This window comes from Rhinopithecus roxellana, chromosome 21 (assembly GCF_007565055.1).
Source record: "Rhinopithecus roxellana isolate Shanxi Qingling chromosome 21, ASM756505v1, whole genome shotgun sequence".
NCBI lineage: Eukaryota > Metazoa > Chordata > Mammalia > Primates > Cercopithecidae > Rhinopithecus > Rhinopithecus roxellana.
In genome coordinates, this window is record NC_044569.1 from 47,627,021 (window position 1) to 47,642,678 (window position 15,658).

The 15,658-nt window shown below is 50.2% G+C and overlaps 1 protein-coding gene across 29 annotated transcripts; it reads left to right on the top strand.

Annotated features, from left to right (window-relative positions):
- Positions 1-554: 554 nt before the first annotated feature.
- On the top strand, positions 555-14,960 carry MBD1 (methyl-CpG binding domain protein 1). Of its 29 annotated transcripts, none has more exons than XM_010363153.2 (17): positions 555-970; positions 2,325-2,459; positions 5,424-5,538; positions 5,630-5,796; positions 5,882-5,964; positions 6,195-6,235; positions 6,597-6,743; positions 6,848-6,976; positions 7,331-7,447; positions 7,531-7,599; positions 8,237-8,404; positions 8,727-9,026; positions 9,120-9,257; positions 9,634-9,765; positions 9,851-9,912; positions 11,055-11,126; positions 12,769-13,731. In XM_010363153.2, exons 2-16 carry the CDS (start codon positions 2,350-2,352, stop codon positions 11,092-11,094), a joined length of 1,818 nt encoding a protein of 605 aa, XP_010361455.1. In that variant the 5' UTR covers positions 555-970; positions 2,325-2,349; the 3' UTR covers positions 11,095-11,126; positions 12,769-13,731. The 29 variants fall into 29 exon arrangements, with proteins under 29 accessions (XP_010361455.1, XP_030781605.1, XP_010361457.1 ...); XM_030925745.1 differs by having other exon boundaries at positions 8,240-8,404; positions 9,165-9,257; XM_010363155.2 differs by having other exon boundaries at positions 12,776-12,899.
- Positions 14,961-15,658: the final 698 nt, after the last annotated feature.

Genomic DNA, 15,658 nt, shown 5'->3' on the forward strand with positions numbered 1-15,658 from the left:
GTGTCCACATTGCTGCGGTTGCAACTGTTCCAGACTCCTGGATAAGATGGGGGGCGCCTGCACCCGGGAAGAGCCCAGGGACCCACATTCCCAGCCTCCCACGGGCAGAGAGCCTACGCAGCACGCATTCAGTGTGGTGACGCCGCCCACGCGTGCTCCTGTCTCCCACCCAGAGCTGTCGTCCGCTATGGACGCCAGGCCCTGCCTTTTCCCCACAATCCCCACGTTGGGGATCCGCCTCTTGCAGGGGCGCGCCCTCCCGCGTGCCTCAGTTTACCTGCGGTGCGTCACCGCCCCTTTCCCCGCCCCACGCGCTCCAGCTGCTGTTCGGCGGGGAGGAGGGAGCGGGACAAGACCGCCCTGGGGTTGACCGGCGAGCACAGGATAGACCCCAGCGAGAGATGGGAGAAGAGAGTGCCTGCTGGGCCAGGGAGTGCGCAGGCGCGAAGCAACTTCCTCGCCGCTGTGGGTATCCGCTGCGGAGACCGCGGGAGGGAAGAGAGGGCGCAGGCGCAAACCCTCCCCGACCACTTCCCTTCAGGTTTAGACTGGAGAGCGCATGCGCAAGCTAGATGGTCAGCGAGTAGAGCCCCGACTGCAGGTCCCGCCTTCGATGGGGCGCGACCTGTCGTTGAACGTCAGCACGCAGATGCAACTGGTTTTCGGCCGGGGGGCGCGCACCCCGCTGCAGAGCGCCAGCCCGCAGGCGCGGGAGCCTCCCTATTAAGGGCACGCGACGTCGAGGCAATAGCACGCAGGTGCTTAGCCAGAGGCGGAGCCCGAGAAGCAGGCAGCGGAGTTCCGGTTCCGGGAGCAACGAACAGCCGCGGAGGCGACAGCTACCGCTTCAGAGGAGGCGGCCGCGGAGGAGGAAGAAGGGGAGGAGGGCGAGGCGGAAGGTGCAGGAGGGACCCTCGCCATGGGTCCAAGGGCCTAGAGTGGCGGAAGATACCGGCGTGGTGCCAAACTGGTGAGACAGCCTTGGGGCTGGACGTGGAGAGTGCTCAGGCGGAGGATGGGAAGGAATTGTGGCTCAGAACGCTGACGGGGAGGAATCAAGGGCCCTCAGGCCGATGAGGGGGAGGAATGGCGGCGTCGGAATACTGACTGAGGAGAAACGGGGGAATTTAGGCTGAGGACAGGAAGGAATGGAGCTCAGAACTCTGACAGGTAGGAGTGTCGGGATCCTGGGACGAGGACGGAGAGGAATGGCGGAGATCAGAACGCTAAAGGGAGACATCAGGGCATCTGAAGTTGAGAGAGAAATGGGGGTTCAGAACTCTGAGCGGGAGAAATGAGGGGCCCTCAGGCTGATGACAGGAGAAATGGAGGCGTTGGAATGCTGAAAGGGAGGAATGGGAGGCCCCATATAGAGGACGAGGAGCAGTAGGAGATCAGAACGCTGACAGTTAGGGATGGCATGATCCCAGGACAAGAACAGAGAGAATGGGGGAGGGTTCGGAATGCTGAGGGGAGAAATTAGGGTCTCTCAGGATAAGGGAGGAATGGAGAATGAGAACAGTGAGAGGGAGAAGTGGGGAACTTTTTGGATGTAGAGGAAGGAGACAAACAGGAAGGTTTGGGGGCAGAGACTGGGGAGAAATTGTGGGCCAGAACATTGAAAGAGAAGAAAAATAAGGGGGGAGCTCTTGGGCTGAGGAAGGGGAGGCATGGGAGGCTTCCAGTGTGAGGAATGGAAAAGATGAGGGGCTATTCGGGCCATGGGTTGGAGCAGTTGTGTCTCGCAGAGGAAGTCGAGGTTGTAACACTGAGGTAGCAAGATAAGAGGACATCAGGCAGAGAAGGAATGGAATGGTTAAAACACTGAAGGAGGGAAATTAGGAATTCCTGGGTCGAGGAAGGGGGGAATGAGAGACTACTGAAGCCAAGTAGTGAGGGCAAGAGAAATGGGGCCCTTTGGGGCTGAGGATGGGAAGTATGGGGGTCTTGTGGTGATAAAATAGAGGGATAGAGGCCCTTAGGTCAGTGACAGGGAGGAATGAGGGGGGAAGATGAAAAGTTTCTGGATTGGTAGTGAGGCGAAATGATGGGCTGTCAGTCTGAGGATAGAGAGTAGGGGATTAGGACACTAAGAATAATAAGCAGAGATCCTTGGGTTGAGGAATGAGGATCTCCTAGGCCCAGAATAGGAAAGAATGGCGTGAGAATATGAGGGGTTTCTTTTCCATATATGGGCTGGTTGCCTGCGGCAGGTCCTAGGTCTTGGGCAAGCACTAATGGATACCAGTGATTTGTGTGGCCTGGGGCACGTTTTGTCCCTTCCTAGAGCCTCAGTTTCCCTCATCCCCTCAACTCCCTTTCAGGCTACTGCTGCTTCCTGTGGCCTCCATGGCTGAGGACTGGCTGGACTGCCCGGCCCTGGGCCCTGGCTGGAAGCGCCGTGAAGTCTTTCGCAAGTCAGGGGCCACCTGTGGACGCTCAGACACCTATTACCAGAGGTACTGGGTGGGTTGTGGGCAGAGTGGGGGTGGGGTAGAGCCTGATTAGGGTAAAATCAAATAGTGCGGATAAATTTATGGATGGAGTTTAAATTATGCACAAACAGTTAATCCTTATTAGTGGATTTTATGTTTGCAATTTCACCTTCTCAATACAATGTATTTCTAACTTAAAAGTCACTACTCACAGTGCATTTGTGATTGTTGAAGGATATGCACAGAGCAGTGAAAAACTGTCACTCAATGCATGTGTTTCTAGCTAAGACTGAAGGAGCCCTTTTTATTTCAGCTTTAATACTGTAAACAAGTGTCCTTTTCGTGGTCTGTTTAGTGTCACATTTTTCTAACGTTTGTATGTTTTGTTGGTGATTTTGCTTTTTAAAATAGTCCTCAAGCGTAGTGCTGAGGTGCTGTTTAGTGTTCTGAGTGTGAGAAGGCTATGTCGTGCCTTACGGAGAAAATACAAGGCAGATAAACCTTGTTGGTTATCTGAGTTACAATGCTGTTGGCTGTAAGTTCAATGTTATGCATCAGAATTATGGTACAACCAGAAAAAGAAGGAAGTTTGCCAATATGTGCACAAGGCTGATTCAGAAAATACAGAAAGCATTTATGGGCTTGAAGCTATGGAAGAGTGAGAAAGCAGCTACGTTGGTGGATTCATGAAATGACGATCAATAAAGCATAGTGGACAGCATTGTTGAGGAAAGCCAAAGTCACGTTACTCTGGGTTAGGAAAATATTAAGGTTGTATCAGCTAGTGCAGGCTGACTTGCACATTTCAAAAGGCAACATGGCATGAAAAATGTTAAACTTGCATGCAATGCAGGTTCTCCCTATCAGGAGTCTTCCGAAGAATTTTAAAAATACCTGTTAAGTGTTATATAGGAAAGGGGTTGTGTAGAAGAGTGGTTTTCAATGCCAATAAGATTGGCTTGTTAAACAAGAATATTGGCAAACAAACCTACAGAACACATACGGCCTCCAAAGCCCCTGGTTTGAGTCATTCAAAGACCATGCAAATAGTCATTTGTAAAAAATATATATTAAGTAATGTGTATTTAAACAGAAACACGCACAAAGCAGAAGTTCAGATGCTCTCAGGAACCTAACCCTGTATTTCCTCTAGGAGCAATGGTTTTGTATTCAATGTTCATGGCCACTTTGTAGAACATAACTACCATAACTAATGAGAATCAGCATAGATGTTTATAAGCATTTACATGTGTTTAGGCTACATTAATTATTATGTTTCTATATTCATTCTGATTTTTTAAATCTAAGTTGCCATTTTGCAGGTAAATATCAAATTACAAATTACTTTTTGTTTGTATTTAGTTATAATTTATTCACATATTTATGTACTTGTATAAAACTTTCAAAACTTAGAAGTGCAGTTGTCAGGAACTATGAAGGATCTGAGATTTCATTCTTAGGACAAGATAATAGTGAATTTGTCAGAATTTTGTAGATGTTGGTAGGAGAGGTAAGACTCCTGGGTTACAGATCAAAGACAGTTTATTACAACAGTTGCAGGATCCAGAATAAGTCTCCCCCTTGTCTGCAATTTCATTTTCCATAGCTTTAGTTACCTACAGTCAACCACCATCCAAAAATATTAAATGGAAAATTTTAGAAATAAACAATTCATTAGTTTTGAATTGTGTGCCGTTTTGAGTGGCGTGATGAAATCTCACACTATCCTGCTCCGTCCTGCTCAGGAGGTGAATCATCTCTTTGTCCATATCCATATCCATATCCATATCCATGTTCTATACACAACCTGCCTGTTAGTCACTTAGTAACCATCTCAGTTATCAGGTAGAAAAAAACACAGTACATATTACATTAGGGTTTGGTACTATCCACGGTTTCAGGCATCCACTGGGGAACTTGGGATGTATGCCCTGACGAGAGGGGGAATTACTGTATTACTATTTTTGTGCCAGTTTCCTGAATCCCAATTCCTACAGCATGACACGAAGAGGGTTGTATTATTATAGGAAAAGAACCCTGAGCTTAGAGAATCAAGTTTTTTTTTATAACATTAGGACAGTAAGTATGCTTTCCCTTTACTATGGAAGGAGATCCTGTCTCTTATCTTCCAAGGTTGTTGGCTTTACAAACATCCTTGGAAAGATAGTTTATCAAAAAGGACAATCGGTGTCTCTTGGAGGGCGTACAGAAATGCAAGAAACTGGGGGTCCCAAAATCAATTACTTACACTTTAATTTGTGTGTAGTTGCATTTGTTTATATGTTTTTAAAACATATTTGTGTTGTTTTCTTTACTTGATTATATACTGGGTACATAATGGTAACTTATTTGTTTGTTTATTTATTTATTTATTTTTTGAGACAGCGTCTCGCTCTGTCGCCCAGGCTGGAGTGCAGTGGTGCAATCTCGGCTCACTGCAAGCTCCGCCTCCCGGGTTCAAGCCATTCTCCTGCCGCAGCCTCCCGAGTAGCTGGGACTACAGGCACCCGCCCCCATGCGTGGCTAATTTTTTTTGTATTTTTAGTAGAGATGGGATTTCACCATGTTAGCCAGGATGGTCTTGATCTCGTGACCTCGTGATCCGCCCGCCTTGGCCTCCCAAGGTGCTGGGATTACAGGTGTGAGCCATTGCACCCGGCCAGTGCTAGCATATTTATATGTTATTTAATATATTTGTGTTCCTATTTGTGTCTATTTTTACTTACGTGAAATAGTTCCAGTATTACTAATATTATATGCTGTAAATATGTTCATCTGTTTACATTTATATTGTTTCTGATGTTTGTATTTGTGTTAGTATTTATATTAATTGTTTTATGTTTTTAAGGTTAGTTGAGGTGGGGCTGGGCAGGGCTCACAGGCCAATTCCAGGCTGCCTCCTCTATCCTGCCAGCCCTGTCGGAAGGTTGTGTGGGTGAAATGACATTGGCTCCACCTGGGTGCTAACCCATCATGGCCTATCCCTAGCCCCACAGGAGACAGGATCCGAAGCAAAGTTGAGCTGACTCGATACCTGGGCCCTGCGTGTGATCTCACCCTCTTCGACTTCAAACAAGGCATCTTGTGCTATCCAGCCCCCAAGGTACTTCACAATGTGAGATGCCTAGGTAGGGGTGGCTGTACCACTCAACACCCACCCACTGACCCATATTCCTCCTTCCCTTACTTTCCAGGCCCATCCTGTGGCTGTTGCCAGCAAGAAGCGAAAGAAGCCTTCAAGGCCAGCCAAGACTCGGAAACGTCAGGTTGAACCCCAGAGTGGTGAGGTCAGGAAGGAGGCCCCAAGGGACGAGACCAAGGCTGACACTGACACAGCCCCAGCTTCATTCCCTGCTCCTGGGTGAGTGTTGGTCTGAGGTGAGCCAGATAGGTGAGGGTTGTGTTTGGGGTGCTCTTGGACTCCTCACCTGCCTTTCCCATTCCAGATGCTGTGAGAACTGTGGAATCAGCTTCTCAGGGGATGGCACCCAAAGGCAGCGGCTCAAAACATTGTGCAAAGACTGTCGAGGTGAGTGACCCCCAGAGGATGGAGCTGGAGCAGGTTCAGTGTCATGCTAGGCTGGGGGTTGAATGTAGATGTCAGGACAGAGGCTACTGGCTTGGTTGGAGGTTGGATACTGGAGATAGCAGGCATGGGTAGAGGTTGAATGGTGGAAGTCAGGGCACAGGCAGTGAGTGAATCAGTCAGATGTCTGTTGCTTTCTTTCCACTTTTCTTCTTCCCTCTTCCTCCCCACAGCACAGAGAATCGCCTTCAACCGAGAACAGAGAATGTTTAAGGTAAGCACAACCTGCTTTCTCTTCACACCTCTGCAGTGGGAGCAGGATGTGATCGAGCTGGTAGAGTCCTAAGGGATGATGATAGGTCCACCGGATGAAGTCATTTTATAGGGTGCTCTCCATAGGTCAGCAGACACAGTAATGGGAATTAATGGGTTAATTAATTCCTGTTACCATTAGTGCATTAGTAGACACAGTGATGAAGTTAGCAGGGGACCAGTAGACATACTAATGGCCTCAGTGATGAGGCTAATGGGCGACTAGAAGTCCTGGTGATGGGAGCTGATGTAGGGTCAGTAGACATGGGAGGACCAGTGCTTCTGGAGCAGGCCCGTGATCTCGTCCCTACCATTCCTGGCAGCGTGTGGGCTGTGGGGAGTGTGCAGCCTGCCAGGTAACAGAAGACTGTGGGGCCTGCTCCACGTGCCTCCTGCAGCTGCCCCATGATGTGGCATCGGGGCTGTTCTGCAAATGTGAACGGAGACGCTGCCTCCGGATTGTGGAAAGGGTGAGTCGGGCAAGTGGAAAGAGCCCAAGGCTCACCTCGGCCCCTGGCCCTCGTGGGCTTGGCCCCATGCTTCATGCCTCTGCTCCCACATCCCCCTCCAACAGAGCCGAGGGTGTGGAGTATGCCGGGGCTGTCAGACCCAAGAGGACTGTGGCCGTTGCCCCATCTGCCTTCGCCCTCCCCGCCCTGGTCTCAGGCGCCAGTGGAAATGTGTCCAGCGACGTTGCCTACGGGTGAGTCAGGCTGGAGGGAGCAGAGCTCATTCTGCTGTTAAAGTCGTCGCTACCTCTGCTTCCTTTCAACCTGGCCTTGCCTACCTTATGTCTTTCTTTTCTGCCTAACCCCACGCTCACCTTTCTGGCCCCGCCTGCCTGCCCCTGTCTGCCAGCACCTTGCTCACCGCCTGCGTCGCCGTCATCAGAGATGTCAGCGACGCACTCCCCTGGCTGTGGCTCCCCCAACTGTGAGTGCCTCATGCCACCCTCTGTCTGCCTGTCCCATGCATGCTTTCTGCACTTAGGGAGTGGGGAGTTCCTGTGTCTGCCTGGTGCCACCAAGCTGAAACCACCCTTTCTGGTCTTTCCCAGGGTAAACATGCCCGCCGCAAGGGAGGCTGTGACTCCAAGATGGCTGCCAGGAGGCGCCCCGGAGCCCAGCCACTGCCTCCACCTCCCCCATCACAGTCCCCAGAGCCCACAGAGCCGGTGAGGCCCCAGTGGGTGGAGGGAAAGCACAACCCTGACCTTACCCAGTACCTGCCCTGACCCCACCCCATTTGCCTCTACAGCACCCCAGAGCCCTGGCCCCCTCGCCACCTGCCGAATTCATCTATTACTGTGTAGACGAGGACGAGCTAGTGAGTGGCCCCACCCTACCTGGATAAGCCTAGACTCTCAGGACGCTTGGTTAACTTCAAAGAAGCAGATGCTGGAATGAGCCTATTGGGGAACAGCAAGGCACAATAATGGGTCCTAGGATGGAATGAGTAGATAATGGAGGACTAATACGAGGTCAGCAGGTGCAATGACAGTGCCTTATGTCACATGTATCAACACTGGTGGCTGATGCAGGACTAATCGACACAGTTGGGATTGACAGAGGAGCAACTAGCACAATGGGGTTCACATAGGATGAGCAGACAGAGTAGGCACAGTGATGGGAGCTAATAGAGAGTTAACAAAATGTTGCTGGAAATGGGGTTTAGAGACATTTTCTTGGTAGCCAGTGGTGGCCTAGGAAATACAGCACTGGATATTGTAGTGGAGCAGCCACAGTCCTAATGGTATCGAGGGCCAGCTCGCACAGCGATAGTGGCCAATGTTGAAATAGCAAATGCTGAGGAGTGACTAGCCGGGAGTCAGGAGGCTGAGACTAGTATGCAAGTAGCTCCTTCTTATGGGGCTAGAGGAGCACCAGGACCAGCACTGGAATAGGCGTTGAGGATGGCCTCTCCTAGTCCTAGTTGACAGCACCACCCATTCCCCCCACCCCAGCAGCCCTACACGAACCGCCGGCAGAACCGCAAGTGCGGGGCCTGTGCAGCCTGCCTACGGCGGATGGACTGTGGCCGCTGCGACTTCTGCTGCGACAAGCCCAAATTCGGGGGCAGCAACCAGAAGCGCCAGAAGTGTCGTTGGCGCCAATGCCTGCAGTTTGCCATGGTGGGTGGGGCAGGAAGGGTCAGGTGGCCGGGATAGGTTGGGCCAGGCGCCCCAGTGCCTGGGAGTGGTGGGCAGGCTTGGTAGGTGGGTGGGTGGCGCAGTAGCTTTGGTTGAGGATTAACAGACATTGTGCTTGGCTTAATGAGTCTAGGTGGCATTGGTGTTGCTAATAGGAGACTAGCAGGCTCAATGACGAAGGGCTCATACGTAAGCAGATTCCGTGCTGGGACCGATGGGAGATTAGCAGGCATGTGGAGCCGGGCAGGGTGGATGTGACTGGTCAGGACACCAGGTAGCCATAGCACCCTATCTTTCCTCATAGAAGCGGCTGCTGCCCAGTGTCTGGTCAGAGTCTGAGGATGGGGCAGGATCGCCCCCACCTTACCGTCGTCGAAAGAGGCCCAGCTCTGCCCGACGTCACCATCTTGGGCCTACCTTGAAGCCCACCTTGGCTACACGCACAGCCCAACCAGACCATACCCAGGCTCCAACGAAGCAGGAAGCAGGTGGTGGCTTTGTGCTGCCCCCGCCTGGCACTGACCTTGTGTTTTTACGGGAGGGCGCAAGCAGTCCTGTGCAGGTGCCAGGCCCTGTTGCAGCTTCCACAGAAGCCCTGTTGCAGGTGAGGGCCCCACCCTGTCCTGCCCTTCCCAGCCCCACCCAGCCTCATGCCAGGGAGCTGAGACCAAGTCTGCTGCAATCCTCCCTCACGCAGGAGGCCCAGTGCTCTGGCCTGAGTTGGGTTGTGGCCTTACCCCAGGTGAAGCAAGAGAAGGCGGATACCCAGGACGAGTGGACACCAGGCACAGCTGTCCTGACTTCTCCCGTATTGGTGCCTGGCTGCCCTAGCAAGGTGGGGGCAGTGATGGATGTTCTGTTGATGCCGTAGCAGGCTGGTCTGTAAGCAGAGTGATGATGAGCCATGATGGTTCTCTTGAGCAGAGCAATAGATGTGCTGATTGCGACCTTTCTGCAGAATTACCCCGCCTGTCTAACAGACACCCTACCTCCCGCAGGCAATTAGCTTTGCCCGCTTTGCTATCCAGCTAACAGAAAAATGGAGGTCAGTGAGGAATGGGAATGGGAAAGGTTTATAGGCAGAGATGGCCTTTCTGTGTTGAAATGTGATGGAAGTAGGATTTATCAGCACAGTGAGGGGTTGGCTGATAGAGACTTTCCTCAGGCTAACTCTGCCCTTCTAATGGCTGCCTGTTTCCTACTTCTCCCAGGCAGTAGACCCAGGCCTGCCATCTGTGAAGCAAGAGCCACCTGACCCTGAGGAGGACAAGGAGGACAACAAGGATGACTCTGCCTCCAAATTGCCCCCAGAGGAAGAGGCAGGAGGGGCTGGCACACCCGTGGTCAGTCCTGGGGATGCCCCACCCTGCCCTGACCCTGCCATAGCCCCAACAACCACATTGACCTATGGTGTTAATTCTTCTCTAGATCACGGAGATTTTCAGCCTGGGTGGAACCCGCTTCCGAGATACAGCGGTCTGGTTGCCAAGGTGTGCCCCACACAGTGAGGGGTGGGGAGGGAGTGGGTGTTGGCCAGATGTGGGCCCTGAGTTTTGAAAGTATAGTCAGCAGTTTGGCATGGTGTGGTGGGAGGTAAAGGCCCATACCCATGATGCTGATCACAATTAATGAGGGGCATGTGTGTAGGACCATAGAGATTTCTCCGGAGATCCAGCCCAATAGCATTCCAGGTTAGGACTCTCCTTTGGGGGTAGGGGGAAGACTTGACACTCTATCATGAGATTTGAAAGAAAAAGATAGGGAGTCTGGTCCCTATTTTCCTAAGAAATATCTATAGGGGTCAGCTTTAATATATAAATTCTTGTTCAGAGAATAATCATTTGGGGTCTTGAAGGCCTTTGGAGTCTCCAGGAGACCTCTGGGTGGGCTGTTGCTTGACGTTGAGCAATGTGTATCAGAGAAGTGGTGCTGGGCTTGCCTGGGCAGTGGGATGGGCAGGAGATCTGGGTTCCGAGCTGGCTTTGTGAGCTGGGTTCACACGTAGTTGTGTGATCTCTGGTTGCCCTGTACTTCCTGGAGCTATCTCTGTGGAGGGGCTTGGGCTGGATCTCTTGAGCCTTTCCTGAGCCTATTGAGGTTATTAACTTCAGATGCCATGCAGAACTGTCCCTATAGTCCTGGCATAGGACGAAGGGTAGATGCCTGTAAGGACTAGAATGGTTGGGAGGGCAGGGGAATGCTGACTCCTGTAGAATGTTGACAGACCCTGCATAGAGCCCCAGACACTGGCAATGTAAACTATTGGCCAAGCACATGGATTCCTTTGCTCCTACAAACTAGCCTACCAGGCTGGAAACCCTTTCATCTATGCTTGGCCAATTACAGAAGTACTGATTGAGTTCCTGCTTGGTGCACAGCATTGAGGACAATGAGCCCTGCAAAGCTTATATCCTGTGTCAGGAGACACAGGATACCTACCTTCAGGGAGCTTATAATCTGACTATGGACAAGCTGTCTATAATGGTAGTTTTCAGAAGATATAAAAAAAGATAAAGGTATAATTAAGGGGAAGTGGATGGAGGACACAGAATACTAGGAAATGGTTTTGTAATGCTCCATTTCGCACATAGCAAACCTCATTCAACATACAGACCTGCTCCCTCTTCCCTAGGTCCAAAGACCTTAAAAAACCTGGAGCTAGAAAGCAGTAGACTGGAGGCTTCTACAGACTGTAGGATTCAAGGTGATATTTGCAGACTGGCTTTATGAGAGACAACACTGATCTACTAGGGGCTGGACCCTAGATTGGTTGCCAGGGCTTGTGTGTGAATCAACCCTAGGAGGAAAAACCTACCACGAAACCAGAGGAGCAGGCCTAACAGTACTTTGAGCTTCTAGAAGAAGTAAGCGGGAAAGGAAGAGAAAGAGTAGAAAGTTGGTGCATCTTCTCCTCCCCAAGAGCCTGAGTATAAGAAGTTGGGTTTTAAGGGTGGGGGAGCTGGGATGGGGAAAGGTAATATAATTAAAACCACCACAAAACAACCTAAACAAGCCATGTTCATGAATAATTGTAAGTGGCTTCTGGATGAGACCTGGCAGTGTCTCTACATACTTCCTCAGGGAGACAGCAATTGAAAATGTAATTGAATAAATAAGGAAAGGAACTGCTATTTGGTGTGTTCCTCTGTGGACCCAGTTTATTTAATCCTTAAAATAATCTTTTTGGGAAGACATTGATTTTGCCCATTTTTGTGAATGGGAAAACTGAGACTCATTAATTTGTCCAATGTCGAACAGCTGGTGTTAGTAGAGCCTAGAATCAAACCCAGCTTTTAAAGCCCTTGTTCTTTAAGCCACTAAACTGTAACCTGTAATCCTGTATGCACTAACAGGAGTTTTCGGTGACCTTCAAAACACAGATTACTATAAGTACTATAATAAATCCCTTACATTCCTGTCTCTAGCATGGTTTAGAAAGTGCCAAGACTCGATGTAGATGGGGTCACCTTGTCAGAGCATCTGTTCATACAGAAACTGGGTTTCCTGCAGACCCCAGATGCTGCATAGGATTCTTCAAACCCTACGGGATATATCTCCCCACTGGCTGCTGTCCATTTTGCTTGTTACCCTGACTCCCCCTCTTCAGCTAGAGCAGTCTTTGTAACTAAAGCTGCCAGCCTGGCTCATCTTTCCTGACAACGTGCATCTCCTGCCCTCTGATGACCTTTGTGCTTGGCTCCTGCCCTCAGCCCAAATGTCTTCTAGGAGGCTGAATATCTGCTTCGAGTCCTGCCCAAGGGCCAGTCTTGGCTCAGCCCTACCTCACTCTTTCCAATTCTTCATTCGTAAAGTGCCAAAAAGATTAGACCTGTAATTTGTTAGCCAGCTTTACAGGGCCAGGACTGAGTGAGTGCCTCCTTAAACTTTGTATCCTACGTGCCTCCCTTGCCTTACCCTAGTCCCAGCCCTGCAGCTTTAAGTAATTCAGACATGGATGAGCCATTTCCCAGTTCTATCATACAGCCTCTGCCACCTTCCCCACCCCTTCCTTTATTCCACCCTAACTAGTTCAGCCCTAGTCAAGACTGGATAGACTGATACTGCTTTGTTTCCCCCAGGAACCAACCACCCAACCCCAGTATTCTGGTAATTTTGACAGTGAGCTATATGAAACTTATTTGATTGACATTTAGACTCATGAGTTAAGCTTCTGCCTACCATGTATGTTAGGGTACAATCAGAAGAGCAGAACCACTAAGATAAAGATTATGTATATATGTACTTTAAGGGATTTATTATAGAGATCTGACTGCATGCCATTGTGGGAGCTGGTTAAACAGTCTCTGTAAGGCTGTTATCTTTGCATCTAATGCTGGAGCTTGAAGTCTGCAGGGCAGGCACTCGGGAAGGGAAGATGGATGTAAAGTGTGGGAGACCGAGGACACAGTGGAGCCCACGAGCACGAGCTGGAACCCACGAGGATGGCCCGGAACCCATGTCAGTCTCTCACCACCTCCAGCTTCGATGATGTGGGTGTCCTGCAGAAGAAGCTGGTGCCCTTCCTCACAGAGTTAAATATGCATCTGGCCCAGGAATTAGAGAAGCTGAAGAGATGATCCTGGGGAAGGTGGAGCAGCTGCAGGCCTGGCTGCAGGCCTGACTGCTGCCCACACCAATGAGGTGATCCAGCAGATACATGACAATATGTGAACTGCAACAGCGCCTGGTGCCCCAGCACCAGCCTTCCAAGTGTAAAAACAATATGCTGCTGCTTCACTTCTGCGCTCCAGTTATCAAGCAAAATGTCTCTTGTGGCCCATCTTACTGGAAGACAGTTCTGGGAAACAGCCTCACCAAGGTGACACATTACAAAGCCGCCCTACCATGAATCCGCTCCCAAGGGTCTCACTACTCACCTGAGGATAACTCAATATAACTTGCTGAAAATGCAAAGCTGAAGACCATGAATTTCATGGTGATTCCAGCAAGTGCAGAGATTCTATGAAGCCCACCCAGAAAAAACTTGCTGGTCCTGGCTATTTTTGTGTCATTCAAGTATTGAGAACCAGGCCTGTGGTAGGCACTGTACTGAATACTAGGATACAGAAATGCAAAAGATACGGCCCATGCAATTTTATTAAATGCATCAATATGTATTACAAATGGTGAATGGATTTCCAACTTTATCATGGAATTTAATGCTGAATATATAGAATTCAGAAAATTATTGGGAGGACAGCCCTTTTGTGAACCTTGTTTGGGGCACAGTAGGAATTGGAAATAATTTAGTTTCTATCTCTAAGCTGTTCTATTTTAAAATTATTTTTAAATTTTTATTGTCCCACTTACCTGCTCAGTGTTTCTTTTGGGAGTGGTTTGGTGGGAACAGTGTTGACTGCCTCTGAGAAACTGGGATAATGGGTGGGAAGATCAAGGTCACTTCTTTCCAAGGACCCTGAGAGATTCACTTCCCTAGGCCGCGGGGGCGGGGGGGTTCACTGAAAGCTGAGGCTCTTGGTGCGCAGCACTGGCGGGACACCGTCAAGCTGCTGGTGGGCCCGCCAGGGGGCGCCGGGGCGAGAAAGGCCGTAGTTCCCGGCCGGGGAACCACCGGGGCCCTGGAGGCACCCCCCGTCACCCATCACCAGTGGCCTGGCGGCCCTGGGGCGTGGCATCCGCCCGGCGCAAACCCCAGTACCTGGGCTAGGGCCAGAGGGAAGCTGAGTGCCCCTCTTCAAATAGTGGTAAAACAGGCACAACTGAACCGGGGTTAAATTTCGGAGCTCATCCAGGGTGAGGGCGGGGCTCGACGACCTAGGACGTTCAAGTGTTGCTGGGTGTCGCCAAGGGTCGGTTTACCCCATCGCCTCAGAAATTGTGACCAGGCCCTCTGGGCTGCACAACCTTGGGAATCCCCAGTGGGCGGTCCCGAATCTCCGCCGATTTTCCCAAGCCCTGCTCCGGGCCCAAGGCGTTTTCATTGCCGCCTTCCCGGAGGTGTGGTGGGGGAGGTTCCGCCCAGACCGACGGGCGGGCCCGGGGCCCGTTGAACTCGAAGATCAAAGAACCGCCCCTTTGGACACTCCAGGAAACCGAGACGACCACCTAATTTGTTTCTTTTCTGTTTCAGACCACGTAAACTCTTAATAAATGCAAATGAGTGTTTTACTGAACTGCAATTGAAAACACAAAATGACAGAATTATTAAAAGATGATTAAAAGAGAAGAAAGACATTTCGTGGCTGAAAAGCTGAACCAGCAATTCAGGAAATGGAATTCATATTTAGAAACGTACCATATACAAAAGCCGAAGTGGGTGGTTTGCGTATGATTAAGGAATGCTAATTTACAGTAAATTGCGTCCTTAAGGAGGGTATACACATTAGTTGTGCTTATTATACGTCAGTTTAACGTAGGTACTGATTTGTTGCATGTGCTCAAGTGTTCTATGCTCACCCCCACTTTGGGAGTACCAAAGTGTCATTCTTAATTGGCTTTTAGGTATTACCACCTTACTCTTGACTGGAAATGCAACTGTGGTTACTACCTGTGCTGCAGGTCCGTCCTGGTTCTCTGATTTGTGTTTCCTGTTCTGCGTGAATCCTGATTCTCAGAAACCAGTTACTGGACTTCTGATCCACATCCTGATCCTTCCACTGTGACCCTCAGACTCTTAATTATGCCCCACCAGGTCGTGCCACTGCCCCACTAGTCCATCTGATCTGTCCCCATCCTAGGATATCCTGAGTCTAAGCCCTGGTTTCTGCCAATGGCAAACGGGAAGATTTTATTAACAGCCTTTATTATTATTATTATTACTGGTTATTTGGTTTGACAAGGCACTCAGGCTCCCTGAGCTTTGCCTTAACTGGAAAATAAGGATAGTAATACTTGCTATTCTATCAACCGTATAAGATATTTGTGGCCACGCGCGGTAGCGCAGCCTGTAATTCCAACACTTTGGGAGGCCGGCGGGAGGGGCAGGGGGTAGGATCGCTTGAACCCAGGAGCAGGAGTTCCAGCCTGAGCAACATAGCAGGACCCCCTATCTCTTCAAAATTTGTTTTTAAATTAGCAGGGCGTGGTGGCGCAGGCTTTGTAGTCCCAGCTACTCTGGAGGCTGAGGCCCAGGAGGACGAGGTTGCAGGGAGCCATGATCACGCCACTGCACGCCAGCCTGGGTGACAGAGCGAGACCTTGGCTCAAAAAAAGTCTGTTAGGTTCAAAGGTTGTGTGTGTGAAAATATCTTGGAAATTGTAAAGAACTACACAAAT